This window comes from Xiphophorus couchianus, chromosome 4, assembly GCF_001444195.1.
Source record: "Xiphophorus couchianus chromosome 4, X_couchianus-1.0, whole genome shotgun sequence".
Taxonomy (NCBI): domain Eukaryota; kingdom Metazoa; phylum Chordata; class Actinopteri; order Cyprinodontiformes; family Poeciliidae; genus Xiphophorus; species Xiphophorus couchianus.
The window spans coordinates 11,213,828-11,234,357 of NC_040231.1; the positions used below are offsets into that span (position 1 = coordinate 11,213,828).

The 20,530-nt window shown below is 38.4% G+C and overlaps 2 protein-coding genes across 2 annotated transcripts; one reads left to right on the forward strand and one right to left on the reverse strand.

Annotated features, from left to right (window-relative positions):
- The first annotated feature begins 25 nt into the window (after positions 1–25).
- On the forward strand, positions 26–4,420 carry nudt19 (nudix (nucleoside diphosphate linked moiety X)-type motif 19). The gene is made up of 3 exons (XM_028016075.1): positions 26–894; positions 2,504–2,711; positions 3,946–4,420. The coding sequence occupies exons 1-3, from the start codon at positions 136–138 to the stop codon at positions 4,158–4,160; spliced, it is 1,182 nt and encodes a 393-aa protein (XP_027871876.1). The 5' UTR covers positions 26–135; the 3' UTR covers positions 4,161–4,420.
- Positions 4,421–8,278: 3,858 nt separating this feature from the next.
- On the reverse strand, positions 8,279–10,701 carry LOC114142523 (regulator of G-protein signaling 9-binding protein). Its single transcript, XM_028013842.1, has one exon. It carries the CDS (start codon positions 9,945–9,947, stop codon positions 9,210–9,212), a length of 738 nt encoding a protein of 245 aa, XP_027869643.1. The 5' UTR covers positions 9,948–10,701; the 3' UTR covers positions 8,279–9,209.
- Between the last annotated feature and the right edge of the window lie 9,829 nt (positions 10,702–20,530).

Here is a 20,530-nt window from a genome sequence, read left to right on the forward strand (position 1 = left end):
TAGTGCGCTCAACAGAACCCTTTAATTACGTCATTTCCGTCGCATGTAATATAAAGGATGTGACCGAGAGAAGGGTGAACAGGGTTTGAAACTTTCAGAAATTGAAAGTCTATTAAGTGTTCTGGTAGCTCGAAGATGAACACCGCTCTGAAGCAGTGGAAAGAGGCGTCCACCCTAATCCTTACCGCAGGGCGCAGGCTCGGTGCGGACAGTTTGTCGTCAAGAACTCCGCTGGACTGCAACGGCGCAGCGACACAGCTGCCGCACAGCTCCCAGTTTGATTACGACGTCCTGTTGCTCAAACGAAGCGCTAAAAGCACATTTATGCCCAACGCGTATGTGTTTCCCGGCGGTATGGTGGACTCCTCAGACTTTTCGAGTGATTGGTTAGACGTCTTTAAATCTTTTCTCAATTCCCCTAGTTTTGGTTTAAGGAGCGTTAAGCAGCCCGTGGAGAACAGACCCCCGATCTTTGCAACGAACCGATTAAAACTCGGCTCTCCCATCCCGGGAGAAGTCGCCCTGAGGATTTGTGCCGTTAGAGAGACGTTTGAGGAATCGGGAGTGTTGCTGGTTGTGCCTAAAAAGGAAGAGAAACGCATTTTAAGAAGCCTTCAGGACACACGGTTTAGTCAACATCACATAGAACATAAACTGTGTTGTGATGAACTCTCAAGGTGGAGGGCATTGGTGAACAAGAACCCCTCCAACTTCATGAGGATGTGCCAGGAGTTGGAGATTTTGCCCAACATCTGGGCTTTACATGAGTGGGCGAACTGGCTGACCCCCACCGCCAAATATGGGAGGACGAGGTTTGACACCGCTTTCTTCGTGTGCTGTTTGCAGGAGATGCCCAGCACGCTGCAGGATGAGAAGGAAATTGAGCGCTTTCAGGTAATTTTTGAAATATAAGCAAGTTGGGTTTTGAAAACGTATCCTATATGCACCGATCAACGATTTTATAACCAATTTCCGAATACCAATATTTATTTTACAGCCCCCCTGATTCTGATTTCTGTTTAAATAAACATTGGCAAAAATTGTCTTGTATATTATGGAAAAAAATAAACATTTAACAGTCATAATTTTTCTAAAATGCCCTAAAATTACAGAGTTGTCTCACTATAAATTACTGAAAATATGTTGTGAAATTACCAGTCTTAAACGGATATCGTCATATTGTTCTCTTCATCTTTCAAATATTGAAGGGAATGGCTTGAAGACTTGACCAGCTTGTTTGTGTTTCTTGTCAACTCCACTGAGATGGTGGTCAGAAAAGAAAGTGTGTACCTGTAGAAACCCAGCACATAAAGAGCCATGTTTTGGAAAAACTGTACTGGGTTGAATACAGGTCTGTAAAAGAGGCCATGTTTAAATATCAAAAAAGATTCTTCAAGGTTCGACATTGGATTCAGTAAATTTTGACGTGGCCTTCGTTGTAATAAAATCCTCCCTTGTCATGTCAATACTATCTTGAATCATTTCATAAATAACAGTCAAAGTTTTTTCATAGGGGTTCCCTAATTGTATAATTAAATTTTTTATCTTGGCTGGGCTAAAATGTACAAGTAACAAGACCACACCAGCAGGACATTCAGTAAAACGTTCATCTGACGGACAATATTGGACATTTGCAGAATTTGAAAGAATATCATGCATGACCTTCATAAGACAAGGAAAGGAAATTAAGCAGAACTACTAATGTTTGAACTGCTAACCATTTTAAAAAGACGGCACACTATGCTCACTATATACCAAAACAAGTCAATATGCTACAGCTGTCTTACCACAACAGAACATGATCTTCTAGCATCACCACCAGGATTAAGGTAGATAATTATACAGAAGAAATGACAAGAACTTATTATTATTATTATTAGAACCAGGGGTGATGTCACACTGTGTGTGAAAGAGAGAGCAGTCAGCATTACACAGCTCAATGGTGGTACAGAATTTTACAGCTAGTTTAGAACAAAGATAAAATAGTTACTGATTTTTTTTATTTTTTTTAAGTTTGTCACTGTTCTATATTTATGTGTTTGGTTAGAATTATTGTGTATTCCCTGTAGAACAAGTTATCGGTGAACTTAACTGAGATTTCCAAAAGGCTGCCAACATTTTAAAATTCGTCGTGATTCACGAAAGACAGAATTTGACTGATTGAAATGATCAAACAGGACAACTTTGTTGTACAACAAGCTGCATACATTCAGGTTTCTGATATGCACTAATGTTTAGCTCCATGTATAAACAGCTGACTAACTTTAATAGAACATATTGATTCCAGAAGTGTCTTGCAGCTTTTTTTAAACACCTCACTGATGTGTAAAACACCTAACTATGAGTCTTCTTCTCACAGTAACCAAAGGTTAAAAATAAATGGCTTTAAAAACATAAACCAACTAAACATCAGTATTTTAATTTCACATCTGACATTGTGGTTTATTTTGTTGTCTCAAGCTACAAAAAAAAAAGAATCAACTCTACCTGTTGTGTGTTTCAGTGGTCCACACCCTCAGAGATCCTGCAGAGCTACCAGGCCCGGCGACTTTGGATTGCTCCTCCACAGTTCTACGAGCTCAGCCGGATATGCCGCTTCCCGCTACTGAATGACCTCCACAGCTTCGCCCACCAGCGGGCAACACAAGGCTGCGATCGGTGGATGCCTGTTATCGTCCTTCAAGATCAGCAACACATTTCTCTGCTCCCAGGTGCTTATTATCGGCCATGTCTCTTCTAATGGCCGGCCTGACTGATACTTACAGGATAAACAGCCGCCATGATCTCAGTTTGGTTTGTTGGGCTGGAACCTTTGAATACAGCATTATGACTATTGCATCATCCCTTTTAGAAACCATACTTGTATACAGGTGATGATTGCAGACACCACAGTATCACCTGTTGATCTAAACCCCTAAATTATATTTAGAAGACACTAGGCTAATGCTTTTTCCTTAGTTGTCTTTTCACACCTTTTTGTGCAAGTGGTAAAAGACTTTTTGTTAACTTTCAGCCTTATCTCCAGTACTTCTGGCATCTCAGCCTCTTAACTGCGTACAAGTCATTAGTTAAATATCTGACTTACATTAGTTAAGTACCTGCAACCTTTAATTCTACTTTGAGTCGAGCATCAAATCGCTTCCCCAACAGCCGTTGGACTTTGTGCGCCTGTCTGTGCTCTTCATTTCCAAAGAAAAACTAAGTGTGTCAAATTAACGCTGATGCATTTGGAGTAATGAGCTCTGAAAATAGGTTTTATTGGCCGGAGGGAACTTGCTACCCATCTGTCTGCTGGTGTATTTTTGGAAAGTAGTTTAGCACAACCTGATATATTGTCTCTTCTGTTGCTCTTTGAATTGTAGCTTTTAGTTTGGGGGGAGTGTGAACAAGTATATGGAAGTCCTACAACCTCCAAGTTAGATTAGTGCACACAGGTACTTCTTGAAGAATTTGAATGTCATGAAAAAGTTTTACTGTTTTATGTGAAACTGTACTATACAGATTTATTACAGACAGTGGAATATTTATTTCCTCTAATTTTAATGATTATGGCTTACAGGTAATGAAAATGTTTCTCACATCAGAATTTCTCACAAACATTAAATATTAGAAAGTCATGGTCTATTTATAAGGAATCTATATACTATATAGTATCTATATACTACCTGAAATGAATGATAAAAATGTAACTTTTTTGCAGATCAAATTTTATTCAGATTTGAGTCGCATTCTTGGGTCTTAATCAATTGAATGGGAATTACAGATGTTACAGTTAATACTTAACTGACTCAGCATAATCCCTTTCTGAAATCTGCATGCAGGAAATTCTTGTTTGATGCAATACATTTCACCAATCACCTAGTCAATAATAATTAAATTTATGCTGCCTGTAAATTAATTTCAACAAAATATTAACTTTTCACATTTGTTCCATTTTCTTTCTAGGGGACAAGCTGTATCCAGCAGACCCTTCAAAGCCGACCGAGGATGACCACAAAGACTCTCAGTTGGAGGATCCAACAGATGATTCTGATTTGCACCGTATGGTGATGTCAGACCCTTACACTACAACCCTACAGGTCACTGTCAGACCCAAGTATAACCACCTGCTCCCTGTTATGGTGCCAGCCTTGTCGCATAATCCAGAAAGTCAACTTTGATCTACACTGAAACATCTTTTTATTCATTTTTTTGCGCACAATTACAAAAAGACGTTGACATGAAATTTACTGGCAGTATGTCTGCTGCTGAATTCTGATCACTAATAACTGCATCAAGTTCTGTTGGTGTCTGTGTTATGTTAAATCTCTCATATTGAAAAGAAAAAAACTAACTGTAATTTGGATAACTTGCATTTATATTTATTTTGTATAAAATGGCTACTAATTACTTAAATTAATACAGGAGCTGGGTTTAATTTTAAACAAAAATGTGAATAAGCACAATTATGTACTGTATAGCAGCACAGTTGCTCTGACTAAAGCAGTTCTAGTGAAGTAGTCTGATAAAAGGTAGGTTTTATTTTTTGGAACAAAATTCATGTTTTTGTGTGTTTTCTTCAGTGAAGTCATTGCCAGGAAAAAATTTTTTTGTCTTGACTTCAAAATAAAGAACAATAAATAAATGTCTGTCTTGGCATTCTCTTTAGTTTCGACTGGTTAAAATTCAGTAAGAAAAAAAAGAAAAGAAATCTCTTATTAAGCACCTTTTGCTATACAAATATCAATTGTTTAGTCCAAAAAATAATCATCAGATCAGCCCTACACTGTATTGGTGTTAAATCAAGCAGACTTAACATGTTAGAAGTACTTTTTAGCAGCAGCTGCGTCTTTTGCTACACATGATCAAGCGTGCTCTAATGGAATGCTACGTTATTGCATTTTAAGCAATAAAATGTTTATGTTTTTATTTGAAAAAGAAGATGAATTATTTGTTTATTTGCATCTTTTATTGTATTTCTAATATTGCTTGAATGGTTAAATGAAAAATCTACTGAATGAACCAATTTTTTTAGGATTAATTGATTAATCGTCTGAATAATCAATTACTAAAATAATCATTAGTTGCAGCCCCCAGTGATAACTAAAACTGTTTCTAGCTCCATTCTTCGGGCTGCCAACAAAAGAGATGGTGATAGAAAAAGCTAACAAACCTCTGGATGACCTCTGGGCTATCAGGCTGTTTGGCCCTCAAGATCTCTTGCTTTGTCTTGTTTCAGATTGCCACATGCTTCAGATGGCTTTCATATAAACAGAACCACAGGGCGTGTTGTTTTGAGTTTGAGAAAGCCTGTTTGTTTTACTTTATGTTGACTGAGACAACTGTTAATTTTGTCTGAATGATAAAATCGAGCAAGGCAGCTGAAGTGGATCTGAGGGCATTGAGTGTCTGGAGATAAAAAATCTAAATCTAAATGTTGATTAAGTGTAAGAAAGGATAACAGACAGACACAAACTATGAAAGGAGTTGCTAGGCTGAAGCAAAGCTAAAAAAGCAATCAAAGTACATAGAAAAGCTCTTGACATACTCTAAGATGAAATGTATATCTAGATAATTTGAAAGATATAAAGAAAGTTGAGCAAACAAAGATGGTTCAAAAGCTTTGTGGTTAACTAGAGATGTGTTCATAAGTTATTGTCATGTCAGCGATTCTCTATTTGATTTAGATTTTAAATGAAACATTTAGGTATCGCAGTGTTGCCTGGATACCTAAATGAAGACTATGAAGTGACTGACTTGACTGAAACACTTTGAACCACAAACCTGATACATACTCCATCCTGCCACGTTAGATTTTTGGCATATTTTATTACAGCGAGACACAAGATCTTGAGATTCTGTCATCTTGCTGGTGCTGCCTTCTCCTCTTCTCACATCTTCTCCTTCTGCTTCAGAGTGCTGTGTGCATGTGTGTGGGGGTGTGCATGTGTGTGTGTTGAGCAGCAGTGAAGAAAGGGGGGAGAGGGGGAGGCGAGTCGAAATAACACCGCTCAACCTTCTGTGCTGTTTGCAGTCTGTTGAGGGTTTCTATGGAAACTCACAGCTTTGGAAACCTTGCATCCAAGTCCAGATAAAGTGATGATGCTTTGGTCTGTCTCTGCCCACAGAGTGGATATTACCTCTTTTTCTGAACTAGCTTGGTGTATGAGTTCAGGTGACATGAATTGGATCATGCAGAAGTTCTAATAATAAAATATCTTTAGACTGATACAAAAATATAAACATACTCACCTGAAAAACTTTGTTATTGATGTTGTTGCTGCATTCATTTTACTCTCTTTTTTTAAGACATATTATTGGGGATGAGGAATCATTGTCTCTTCAACTATATAAAACCTCCTCCTTTCCACCACGTTTAATTTATTGCTTTTTATATTTTTGGATCCAAGGATGGCAAAAAGTCTGTCATGGATTTAGAGCACAGAACATAGAGGTCCATGAGTCACTGCTGGAGAACTTGTGAAATAACTACAACAATAAATGAGACGTTTGAAAACTCGTTGTGACTCAGATGTGAACTCAGCAGCCATTGATTTTTATCCACCAAGGTCCTTACAAGAAATTCAGTCAGCATATTTCATGTGTTGCTCTTTTCAATGTTTCTAAACAGTAATCAAAGACGACTCGCAAACTGGATGGCGAACACATCAGAGAAAAATAAAAATGAAAATGTAATTTATCTTTTACCCTTTACCCTTTTCAGGCAGAAGAAATTGAACAGGCTTTACAACATGCCAAATAGGAAACCTTGAACACTCCCCATCTTTAGGGAAGATCTGATTGACAAAGATCTTTTTTTTAATTTATATGTACTGACAAGAGATCTGTTGCTAATTCTTAGCTTTTAATAAAAGCATCGTGTTTTCAGTAGATCCAAATTTATCAGCCAATATTTCAGTACTTATCTTGAGAAAGGCAACTAAAAATGTCATTTATTTTTGAATTATGTTTTATTGTAAATATCTTCAGCTGCATTTTTTTTTTTTTTTTTTACCAAAAATTGTCATTGATAGAAAGGAGTTTGGCAACCAAAGGACCTTGGATCAAATATCCAAGGTCCAGATGTTTCAGTTTTAATGCAGAAAATGTATGTGAGACATTTTCATACAAAAGGACAGAAAATACTAAAATTGGTTTGTAGTAAAACACATTTTACTACTTCCTGCAAATGTGATTTTTTCATAGTATGACATTTTGATTTTTGACTGAAAGTGAACTAAAACAGACATTTATAATGAACAGTGAGGATCTTGATTTTTAAAACAGCTCCTTATATGGGCATAGATAGATAGATAGATAGATTATTGTGTAAATTATGTCCGTGAATAAGGATTACTGGTTTGCATAGATACTATCCAACAAAAAGTGCCACTCAACTCATTAATCCCAGCTTTCCTCTGTTTTGGCTTTTCAATCCTTCATACTTTTTAAAATCATTACGAAAAAATCTTTGGAAAATTCTAAATTTAATATAGAATAAATATAACCTACCGGTACTAATGGTAAAGAATGACAATAGTTTTGCTGTCATAAAATTGTTCTTCTCTGAGCATTAGTTTTCAACTCAATATTTCAACATTCTGGACCCAACACATTAAAATCAATATTTCTTTAACCTTCAATAGTACACTTGTTTTGTATCTTCACATACAGTTTATTACTGATCAAAAATTCTTTCAATATGCCGAAAAACTAAATGAAACTAAATTTGTTGCTAAAGCTTTATAACAAAGAGAGCAGATAATATGATACTCGTTAGCACAATACTTCAGTCTTTTACTTATTTTGTTTTCTGAGTGCATCGAATGCATCTACATAGATTTTGTTTGAAATTCAGACATTCGGCGAAAGGTTTAATCCACGTTTGTAGATTAGAAAGTTAAGTGTCTAGTTCACAACTATTTTTCTTCAGCTCACTAAGTTCATTGTGACCCGGGACCATTATCCCATCACTACTAGTCTCACCCTGGTGCCAGTCCAGAAATACCTCTAAAGACTCTTAGATTTAAAACTATTAAGGAGCTAAAGTAGCATCTGTGTCACTCTCCTTTCACGATAATTTAACACTAAGGTTGTTAAATCTGAGACTAATCCCTGCTTGAAATATCTCTAAGTGCATTACGGGTATGTATCTCCATCTTTGTAGTGATCTAGACCTGACATTTATCACAACGAATGGTGGTGAGATTTTTCTCAAAGGCAGCTGTGTAACGTCGGATGGCATACAGAGATCGTTTGTGCACCACCAGCAGAGCTTTCTTGAAACGGAATTCACATCTTCAAGAGTGTTTTAAAATTTTATTATAATAAATATACTAGATTGTATTTACATGACCTGAAACAGCTGTATAGATTGTATGTACAAATATTCGATTCACAAGTTGCAATGTTTTTACATTCAAAACTGCAAGAAAACCCTGTATAGAAACAAAGAACAGGCTTTGCAGTGAAAAAGGTGCAATAAGAAACGACTGTTCACATCTTGTCCTGTTTCTCATGAAGCCTCTGAAATTGGATGCAGTTGAGTTCAGTAAGATGCAGGCCTATTGCAGTGCAATTGTAGAGATTATTATGGTGCATTAAAACTGTGCTGTCAGGACGGTGGAGCAGTGCAGATTTGTGCAACCCCTACCAAAGTGATATGTAGGGATTAACTGCTGGCTCTAGCTTCCGAAGGCATGGACCTAATTTTAAGACGAGATGTTTCAACCTGCTTGTGTGAACACACCTGACTGTTCTGGAGTGAAATCGAGACTTTAAATCAGTCAGATGGACATCAACAGGGATACTTAACCATTGGCTACATTTACGCTTGAGCTTTTCCACTAATCCACTTGGATTACGTGTTGTGTATATCCCTCTGATGGCCAGACACTGTCACGTAATTTTATGACTTTTTTTTCCTCTCTTCCAAAAATACATGACCTATTGCCCCCTCCAAATGCCTTTAAGGACTGATGGCTATTCTCTCCCAGGCTCACACTGTCTATAATATTTTAGTAGCCTATGTTTTATCAAGTGCAACTCTTCAGATCCACCAAATACATTCAAAAATCCAAGAAAGATTTATAACTTTGGGTAGGAACATTTGTCTTTTCACCGCTTCAAGACCCCCCTCTGTCTTGTAGAGCTCTTGCCCTTTCACACGGATATCTCCTGTGGAAAGCCGAGGAGGTGTCCTTTAGGGCCTGCTGTCGGTCAGACAGTTACTACATATTGACAACTAAATATCCTAGAACCAGAGCCACTGCCACGATGACAAAGAACACCACCACGGCGCCGACCGACCCAGAACCCCCCTCCCTGCCGCCTCCACCTTCATCGTCTTTGGGCTCCTCTTCACAGATGGAGATGACACCCACGGAAGAGTTCCCAACGCTCATGTTGGACTTGAGCTCGGCGCCCGCTTCTTGTTTTGCCACCACGGCCCACGGTGCCACCTGCACCTTCATCTCCATCTCCTCCATCATCTGGCTCACCTGCGTGATCTCGGTCTGCAGGTCCCTGAGGTCCACCGTGTCGATGTTGCTGTCGGCCTCGTACTTCATGTTCTGGACGCTCATGGCCCGGGCGGCCACCGCATTAGTGCTGCCGGTCATGCCCGTCTGGATCAGGTGCCTGGTGGGCACCTTGAGGGGGAAGTCCTGCCCTATCTCCAAGGATCTCTTCATGTCCACCTCCAGGAGCTCCATGCTGCTGGAGAACAGCACCCAGAGGCGCTCATACTCGGCGCGGTCCTCCTTGCTGATGGTCTTATCTTTGAGCAGGGTGGTCAGTTTAGTCCTGTTGGCCACGGCCAGCTCCTGGGCCTTTTTCCGGGTCTTCTTTAGCTCCTCTCGCAGGTTCTGGGAATCCGATGTGCTTCCTAGAGCGATGACCAGGTGCCTGTAGCAGGCTGTGACTTTGTTCAAAGCATCCAGCATTGTTTTGCACTCCTCTTTCCCCATCACTGATAGGGGGAAATTGCAATATCCTCCTTAACAAAACGGAAAACAACAAACCAAAGGATCTTTGGAGGAAAAGGCCAGGTTAGTTGCGGTGCTTTTGTCCCTCTCTTCAGTTCAGTTTCCACGGTAGCACACCGCCCGCTTTACAAATCCACACAGCGCTCCAGCCAGAGGAAATTCATCTCTATCCATGCTCCCCCTGCGTACGAGCAGGCACACAGAGCGGCTTAGAAATTAATGCTTCCGTCACCTAAAAGGCTTTGGGTGACATTTGCTCTTCCTTGTCACGGGACCAAAACGGCACCAGAGCCCGTATCCTGCAGAACCAACACGAAACTGATGTGAAACAGCCCGATTTTTCTGAACCGGTGATCCAGAATCAGCTACAGGTGCCCCGGCATCCGCCTTACTGCACGATGTCTCCCTCCCTCCGTCAGTGTTCGGAAATAACGCGCAGGCTGGGAGTCACTGGTGTTTTCATTCAGAGTTACGAGGAGAGGAAGCCGAGAGGAACCCACCAGGAGGAGCATAGGCAGCCATCGCGCCTCGGTTCGGCGCTGTTTATCTGCGTGGGGAGCTGTCCACTTCAGCACCCTGTGGTTGACGTTTAAATACCAGCGAGCGCCTTCTGCGGTCACATGTACGCACAAAACAGTGCCATTCAGAAGGCAGTCGGGGAGACAGGGACGCTCCTCTCCCATTGGTTTGATCCCAGAGGCATTTGCTTCAGCCGCGTCCTGTCATTGGCTGCTCTGTGCGTGAAGTGGAAAGCCATCATCCATCTTCAACCATCTGGATTCCTGCATATTACCGTCTACTGTCCAAGACGAATTAAACAATTAGATTTTTTATTTTTATTTTTGATGAGTCGTTGCTGAATTGATGTGTAACCGAGATTATAAATCTACACAGCCGCATCTAAAAAAATAAATATCATCAGTCTATTGATATAAATCTATGTATTTCAGTAAACTAATTCAGAAAGTGGACGATTTTCAATTTTAGCGATTAACATAAAACATTTGTTAGTAAGTAATAAGCTGCTGTTTTAGAAAAAGATCAACAATTAAATAATACATGATAACAGTGACACTAAAAACTCAGTCTGGAATTAAGATGCTCACAAAGAGAGATAGATTTCAACCAAAAGAAATCACCATGTGTTAAATGGTGATATTTTGTGCTTTATAACTGCGCTAGGAAGAGATGCTTTGTTTTTACTGTATGCACAGAAACAGAAACAGCTAATGCTAAGAAAGACAACTTTAGCTACATGAGTCTCCTACCGTTTAATGTTTAACTTATATCTACCCTCTGATTTCTCATTATAGTAGCATTGTAGCCTTTACTTAGCAGGACATGTAGAAAATATTACAAAGCAATTGACCTAAACCTAGACCAATATGTTTGTATTTTGTTTGAACCATTAGTACAACAGATGGTCAGAGAGAAAGCTTCCTAAAAACTTTGACTGTGAGAAACTTGGCATAAATGTGTTGCTTCGTTTCAAGACAATTAAAACCAATTTTCAGTATCTTATTCTCGGATAAAAACACAAGAGTCTGGATTCTGGGTGCTTTAGTTTGCAGATTTTAATTTGTCTGCAGCATCTTTTTCAGAAAAGGAAGTTATCAAATTAGCCAATTCATAAGTATGATATTTCTACCGCTACTATGACTACAACTACTGTTCTGTGATTAAAGTAGCCGTTTTCCAAGAACTCTTTTTTTTTTTTACTCTTACTTGAGTCATTTTTACTTGAATGCAATAGCTGGATATTCAACCAACCTCTGACCATGATGAATTTAAACAAAATAATCATAACAAGCAATTTTCATATGTTAACATGCCTATACATTACACATCATACACTAATTACACATAGACTGACAGATTCACTATTAGCCCTCATTTCATGTGACTAACAATTAGTCTGCAGTGATTACTTTGTGAGATGCCACAACTAATACAGGTTTTATAGGCCAGCATGATGCCAGCTGCTGCTCACACCATCAGCTGGATAATGTGTGGTTAGTAAGTTGGCTCCTGCTGTGCTAGGAGGTGCAAGACAGATAAGAAGGCTTTATGGTGTTTGCCTGCTTCGCTTATTTTGCATTATTGAAGCGGATGGGGCCTAATGATGCAGTGACAGCACTGGAGAGCTAATGGACTAAAGAGCAGGGGATGCTACAAGATGGAGTGAGGAAGCTCACTGTTACCTTCGGATGACTTCTGATGCGACAAAGGGATTTATTTCTTATCTTTGCTTGCACTTTGAAGCATAAAACTCTTTGCTCACTGAAACTGTATGCACATTGCTCACACATTACGATATAATGTAAAAACCAGTTTTTACATTACAGTGCTGATTTAAAAAGAGAAAGAAGTGTGCAGTGGGAAAAGATAAGACCTGCAGACTGTAAATATGGGGATCTAATTACTATAGCCTTTACTCAGAAAGGTTAAAGGAATAAAGCCAGAAGTCTTTGTCTGTTTTCCTGTAATGAGATTGAAGATAAGCTGGTTTGTTAGACACCAATGTGTAGGATGAGTTAAACAAATGGTGGTCTGACTGTTTTCAGAGTGAACACATAATGGAAAATAAGATTTTTTTTAAATTTATTTTCTGTGCACAGAGCACAGAAACCCTATACAGATACAGAAACCCTGCAGCAGGAACCCTATAACATGTTAGTCACACTTTTACACTGACTCAAAAAATTACATTTTTAAAAAAGTTTTACACTTAAATTTAAAAATTGCTTTTCTACTTGTCAGTGATATGATAGAAGAGTTCTCTTAACACAAAATGAAGTAATTTGCTTCATTTTGGTTTTACAAAAGTAAGCATGTAAACTCTTTTCTCACATGTGACTCTTAATGTCACACCCAAGTTCTGTTTGACTAAATTCACTTAAAGCATTGGCCATCTTCTTAAAATCAGGGATTTAGGCAGTGAGCTGGTTGAGCCTTTTCGAAAGTGTGTCAACACAATGCCAGTCTGGAAAGACATCACCAACGTTTATAGAGAAGCAGTCGCTGCTGCCCATCCCACTGAGAAAAGTTATAAGGTCATTCATTTAACTCAATCAGTCAAGTGGAAAACATTGAAACTGTTCTCTATTATCTTCCAGAAGTGTTATACTAGCAAATTCACCCAATGTTAGACTGTGCAGTTTTTAGGGAAACCTCAAATAAGGCATGAGGTCAATTTCAAAGTGTACAAGCTTTATCCTGAACAGACTGCCAGACAATTACAGGACAACACAGAGACACACAGGTGAAACAACCTTGCAAGCACATGTTCATACCTCAGGACTTACAAAATTAATGGAGACTAAATAACTTGACAGTCTTGTTTTAAAACGGTAACAGGTACCTGGAGTGCCTGGATAGAACCCAAGTGTGCTCAGTAAGAAAATGGCTGCAAACCTGATACCTTCTTGCTATAAAGCAACCTTGGTGCCACCATAGAACCCAACCTCCTGTCAACTCTGGGACATTGATTTAATTCATATATTCATTCAAAAACAATAACACACCTGAGATCTCCTAAACAGCCGCTTACAATGTCATTATACTCATGTAAAGAGTCATGGAAAGAAGGATTTAGCAACATATAATAGTTCAGTTTCAGATTATTATGAATTTGGAAACACATCTTCTTGCTTAAAAGTAGCTTGGTCCTTTGGCAGTATGTAAAGAACTGACTACTCAAAGCTTAATAAGCCTTGCTCACCAGATTTCCTTCTGTCCTGGCTGATTGGATTGGAACCTTGTCTAAACTTACGCCTTCAAGTCTTGCCTATGGGCGTTGGAGTTTTAATCACGCCTTAGATTGGACAAAGAAGGATTTTTCCTGCAATCTTGAAACAGTCAAGTTTCACTATGTGAAAGTCTTCAGCTGTTTCCCAAATAATTTTCTTCCAAGAAACTATTAATTCACATGTCCGTGATCTCATTATTAATGTATATTCATTTTATGAAAAATTTATACAGGCAAAGATTTTTCTCTATTCCAACACATACAGTATGTCACTTCTTCTAGTCTGTGCTGGAACCCATTGTGTCAACATAAAAGTATATGGTTGTTTTTTTTTATATGTTAAACTGTATTTTTAACCCAATGCATGTTACAAAAGCATGCTTTCCTCCTCAATGCACCTTTTTCTTCTCACATTTTTATCACCTATTGAAATTGATTTTCAGCACTTTCAAGTGTTTCTCAGGGACCAAATGGGATTTCATTGCTCAGTGAAGACATGCCGTGACAACACCAGGAGCAAAGTATTCATGTGAAAGCTGAACAAAAGCATCTGCAGTCTCAAGATTGATGCCCTAAAATGATTCAAACTGTAATCCAGATTAGCACATTTCTGCAAATCCCTGGATTATTAGTGTAATACGCACTAATGTATCTTTTAATGGAGAATGTCAAATGTATGGTTCACGTTTTTCTTCCTATGGAATCAATGTTTTTAGGCAGGAAATGGTGCTAAAAACATTAATGTGCTTTCATCAAAGCTCACTACCTCTGTATAAATCCATTAGAGGGCTTTTTAAAAGCCTTGTCAACTCTTGATAATCCAAGGAGTAAAACCTTTGCTCTCGCTTTAGTCCAATGTTGCTTTCTGTCAAAGATAAAGATAACAAGCCTTTTTACTATGGAGTTGTCATCTGTTTGCTAAATCTACAGTCTGACCATGTTGGTTTTACAGCTGATTAAAAAATATCCACAAGAAGATTCAGACTTGTAATGGAAACAAATCTGTCAGACATGAAGACATGTCTGACAGATTACACTAAGGTGTAAATATATTCAGGTCAGATGATAATGTGCAAGAAAGTCATATGGCATTGGGGGTTTTAAGATTCATTTTTGTGCCAGAAAAAAAATACATCAAAGCATTATTCACAGGTTTTCAATAATGTTTCAGCCTCTGGAAAGCCATTCAGTAGTGTTGATGTTTTTCTTCTTTATCCAGTCCACAAATGGCTTTGTGAGTGCTTTTGGGGGGAGCATCTTTGTCCTTCTTAAAACCCCCAAAATGTCAAAGTTTCCAGTAAAAAATCTAAGAGGGAATCCTTCTCTATTATTACACTGTCCACCTTGGTAAAAATAAATAAATAAATAAATAAAAAATAAAGCCATGATGCGACACTGTTCTTCGTTTTAAAAGTCTCATCATAACTAAATATCTTTGTCCATGTAACCAAATCAGTGAGTTTAATCTAATCAGAAAGTGTCTCAACAGAAGACATTTGATTTGTCCGTGTGATCAGTTATAAGATTCAGGCAAACATTAAGGAGTCCATTTTTGAGCAGTTGCCTCCTACTTGGTTTGCACCCTTTTCACTCCATGTAGAATTAAAACTAGAAAGCAATTTCCTTACCTTTGAGTTGGATGATTTTGAATCTACTTCCAGACTTTGCCAAGGTGGTGACACATGTAAATAATTCCCATATTGTGTAGCTGTACAACCCTCCCTCTTAGGTCTTCACTGAGTCCCCAAGACTTTTCCATTATCCTGAGTAATGGTTGATCAGATGAGCATCCAGGTATTTGATAAAGTTCACTATATTTTCAAACCCCTGTAACAAATTCTTGTTTTAATCATCATTGGAAGTGATGCGGTTGTATAATTATTTCACTGTGGAAATAAAATAGCTCAGACAAGTAACGAAATGTCCAAAGTTAAACTGACATTCATGCAAGTAATGTGTGCACTTAAACGTCTGCCTGGAATCATAGCAGCAATGATCATTTCCAGTTCAGCTCTGCTGTCAAAATACAGTTTCTTAAATCCCTCAAATGTACCAATCAAACCTCGAAGGCCAGACTAAGTTGTAACATCCTAAAATAGGAATCAGCAAATGGATTGTCTCACTCTGCATAACTAATTTAAGCATTAAAAAACTTGGTGTGTTACAGAGAGAGAAATCCTTTGAAAGCTAAAGATCACATGAACTGGACTCAGATTGGAATTACTTCACATTCCAGCCTGTATAAAGTGATTCAGCAATCCAAACATAACATGCAGGTTGAACGATGAGATCAGAGATAAGAGCTGTTTGTAAAGCCAAGTTGAAAAAAAGAGAAGACTCAGACAGTCAGAAACATGGAGACAGAGCAGTGAGAGGGTGAGTGTAGAGCAGAGACAGAGGAAGTCAGTCTTTGTTGAATTATTGATTATCTCATCTACTATGTGCCCTCGTACTCACTGCACAGTGTGGAACCATGAGTCATGCCTTCACGGAGGTGAAGACTCTTTACTTAACCTTGACATACAGACCTATGTCTATCTGCACACAGATGTTAGTGCAGAGGGTATCAGGCTGACTGACAATGATTTATTTATGAAAAGTCACAAGTTTGTTGGTTTTATTCTCATCTGAAGCCAACAGTTTGCACTAACATTTAATGATTTATGCACTTTGAGGTCCTTTTTAGTCAGCATACACACTCATGCATAGGTTTTGCATGCAAAATTATACCCTCACAAAAAGTAAGTGTACCTACCTGAGCTATAAATAAAACCACTATGGGAATAAAACTCTCTATGAAAAGGAAAGTTGAGCTCATCTTAAAAGCCTATAAAAACTATATACTTTGTATTGATTGCAACTAATGTGCTGCAGCTCTTAGTGATGCGTTGCTGGATGTGGAGGGTGTGTGTAGCAGTGTGTGTGAGAGTAGATGATACAGACATGATTTAAAATCTGCTTTGCTCTCCTGAAGCTGCTGGTTTTTGCACTGATTTGTCGTTAGATACGCTTCAGTCAACACTTAGCTTTGCATGGAAAAAAAACAAGTTTCAAAGACTCAGTGCAGAATTGGAAACTTTATTTTTCCTAATGTGATTGATGAAATTAAGAGGAACCCAATATACTGTAGCACCACATTTAGCTACGACAGCTTGAAGTAGCTGCCTCACTTTGGCCTTTGTTATCCTCTCACGTTGTTGTGGAGAGTTTGTGACTTTTTCTTCTTCATATAGTGTTTCTGCAGCTTTTTGAAGTCTGATTACACAGTTTCAGTCAGGTTGAGGTCTGGAACTTTACTGGATCGCTATGACCCCTGGATTCACTCCTGTTCAGCCATTCTGTTGCAACTTCTCTGTCATGTTTGAGATTATTTTTCTGTTGCAGAACATGATTTGGTCCAAGCCTTAACTGCCACAGTGATGTCCTCACTTTTGATTCTAAACTAAATGTTTTATATTACAAAAGCGTTCATAATCTCTACACTGACGGTGAGGCTGACTAGCTGCAAACATCATTATCATCATCACTTCCCCACCACTGGTATAAAGGGATTGTGCTGATAATCACAAAAACTTGCAATGCATTTTCCCTGCACCAACAGTCATGGAAATGTTTTCTTTTCCCTTAACTGCATAAGCCTTCCTGTTCCAGCTTGTTCCGACTCTCCATGGTGAGCTTTTGTCGTAACTGAAGTACAACAAAGTGCCACAGATCTTTTCACTGAGATCTGTGAAAAGATCTGTGAACATAAAAAAGGATTTTTCCCTTTGAAGCATTTAAAGTCCAGCCTCCAAGATAAACAAAAGCCTGGATTGCCATGAAAAGGAATTATAATTAATAGGCTTGCTTTTAAAGCATGAACATCTTTTTAACCATTTAGCTGAGCAGCGTAAACCTTTCTGATGTGCTACAGTAGTTCCACAGTATGGCTTCTATGCCAAACTCAGATGAGCCACAATGATCCATGACATCTGTTGGGTCAGGGCTTAGCTCTAATCCCATCCCATCAAGGTAAACCATATGAGGTGAGCTGCAGACAACCCAGGTGAGGTTTGGCAAGTGTGAAAAGCAAGAAGAAAAAAAACAGGTAAATAATGACAGCTTGCTAACATTTGTGTCAGTTACTCTGCATGCTGCAATTTAAAATTATTTGAAAAACAGCTATTTGGTATCAGCCTCCTTTCAAATTCCAAGTCTCTTGTTCTCTGTTTTAGATGATAGTCTCTAATGAAAAATAAAGTCCTCATAGCAAAACCTCCAGCTTTTGTGATGTTTGTGTGTGAAGAAGGTACTTGCTGGTTCATTTCCTCCTTCTCTTTGAAGCCTTAATGCAGCCTGATCCATTGTACCTTTTTCAGATGACCAAATATAGCAATGAAAAGCCTGAACAAGTGCACTAAAAAGATGTCCTTCACGAGGCTTTTAAAAGACTACAACAGCAGCATAGTTTACGAGCTTCGTGTTGGTTATAATTGACAACAGTGTAGCTATCATTTGCTTTTTATTAATCCATTTCGATGCTGCCGCCACACAAAGAAGAAGGTCCTCTGGTCAGCAGGGCGTGAGGTCTACGGTCCTCGTTCACCTGTAAAAAAAAAAAAGTTAATCAACTGCCCTCAGAAAATCCCCACTAAAATGCTTTGCGGTTTAATTCTCATGGGTGTGGCAACGCAGCAGAGATAAGCACAGGGAGTGTCAGAGGCCTCTCAATCTTGGTCAAGCCTCTTTATCACCGGGGATAATTCTCTCTGCAGTCAAAGCCTCGGCTCTCCCATTTATGTTCGAGTGAAGAAGAGTCTGAATATGAACATGTGTCTTTGATATTTGAGAGCGACGAGTCTGATCTGTGTGAGATCAGTGAAGCAGAGATGTGCATTAGCAGAATTAAAACTTTTAAAAGAAGCAGGTCACTAGGCGATTGAACTTATAGTGCCATCTGCAGCTCCATACATATTACGTGAAATGTTTTGTTATGACACAAAAAAGTCAGTCAGATATCATTCACATTCATTTTATTTGCTTAATTTCATTGATTTTTAAAAACTGTTTTGTTAATTTATGCTGGAGATTGTAGGTAAACTAACTGAAAATGAAAGGCATTATTTTGCGACAAACATGCATGTGTGTGTTTAAAGGAGGCATGTTTCAAGCATCTCTCTGCTGGAAAACCTCTGACTACAAGATATAAATCGTCTCCTCAGAATGTTATGAAGTGTCTTAATCATCCAGCATTTTGAATTCAGGCGTCATGAAGCAGGAGAGTATTTTAAACATGCAGGTTAGTGGGTGGCAGAGATCTAACACATTTTTAAATGTTCCACATCAAACTACACAGATCAGCCATAATTTACTGATCAGTTAGCACTGATTTTTCATTTATTGTGATACCTGTTAATGGGTGGAATGTATTAGGCAGAAAGCAAACTTTTTGTCCTCAGAGTTAATGTGTTTAAGGAAAGAAAAAGTGGTTTACTAAGGTGTTTGAGAGATTTTGACAAGGTACAAAGCTACTATGTTAAGAAGGCAAAGTGATGCTGAGGCATTTTATTGCTTCTCAAAGGGATTTCACAGTTCATATAACATTGGTTATTTTATACCTCTGCAACTTAACTGGAATTGAGTTAGCGTGAAACTAAAAGTAAAAAAAATCATATGAAACAGTTCTGTTTCACTCAGAAAACTCTTCCTGTTGATGGTGCATGTCACAGTGAAAACTGAGCCATTATGTCAGAAAACTGTCCTTACAATAATTAGTTTCAGCAGCAATGACAATAGCAGATACTCAGAATGTAGCTGGAATATATTTGGTTATTTTTTGTTAAATAATATATTTTGTACAAGTGAAAAAGTTATAAAATAACATTTGTCTTGTTTTGTGTTTGATGTCACAAAATCTTGTTATTTTTACAGGGCTGCTTGGATGCTTATATCTACCATAAGTAAAAGAAGCAAACATCTGAATATCTCTCGTTAAGATAGAGAAAAGAACAGAAAGGTAAGAAATGCCTCCAGACATCAGACATCAGCCCTGCAGAAAGCATTTAAAATGAATGTTTTAGTCAGCTTCTGGGTCAAAAAAGGGAAAATATATTTGAAATATAAAACCATGCAGAGACATATTGTTCCAGTCAGGGTAGCCAGGAAGGACAGGACTATTCATAATTTAAAATGTTTTCTGCAAACCATTTTCTTTTCTTTTTTTTATAGTAATACATTTTCTGTGAATGTTTTCAATGTAATTGTGTGTTCTCTGCATTATTTGCATCTTTCCAATATAACGTTTTTTTATTTTTAATTCTCTCATATCTTTCATGTTGTCATAATAGTGCAACTAGAACTTCACTTGGTTCTTTACTTTAGCTTCTTCTTTCCTTGTCATTGTTCTCTTTCTTCTTTTCTTTTGTCTGCTCTTCTCTGTTCACCTCCTCTCTTCTCTCTGATGCATCCAAGCCTTGCATCCAGCTTTCCCATTTTATTCTTGCAACACAAACACAAGCCCACACATTTGCAAGCAGACAGTCTGACGTCACACAGTCACTTAAAACCTCTGCTCTCCACTCCACTTTGTTTCACTTCATTTCCCTCCAAAAGCCTGCGTGTCAACAAAGGGCGGAAAGAAGTGCACCAAAACCCAGAGCTTCCAGACTTTGTGTGACACATCAGCACTCAGCATTTATTATTGAGTCACAGACAAACCTCCTGATTATAAGAGTTAAAATGAATTGAGGCTTTTTTCCCTACATATCTTTATTGGTTCTAATGCTGCTCTTCAGACATTTCCTAGATGTTTTTTTCAGGAACCTGGACCTGAAGAGCC

Bases quoted from the DNA above. Each gene is read 5' to 3' on its own strand.
- LOC114142523 (XM_028013842.1), bottom strand. From the start codon at position 9,947: ATGGGGAAAGAGGAGTGCAAAACAATGCTGGATGCTTTGAACAAAGTC.
- nudt19 (XM_028016075.1), top strand. From the start codon at position 136: ATGAACACCGCTCTGAAGCAGTGGAAAGAGGCGTCCACCCTAATCCTT. The intron at 895-2,503 runs GTAATTTTTGAA...TGTGTGTTTCAG, and splicing joins AGGAAATTGAGCGCTTTCAG to TGGTCCACACCCTCAGAGAT. The intron at 2,712-3,945 runs GTGCTTATTATC...TTTTCTTTCTAG, and splicing joins ACACATTTCTCTGCTCCCAG to GGGACAAGCTGTATCCAGCA.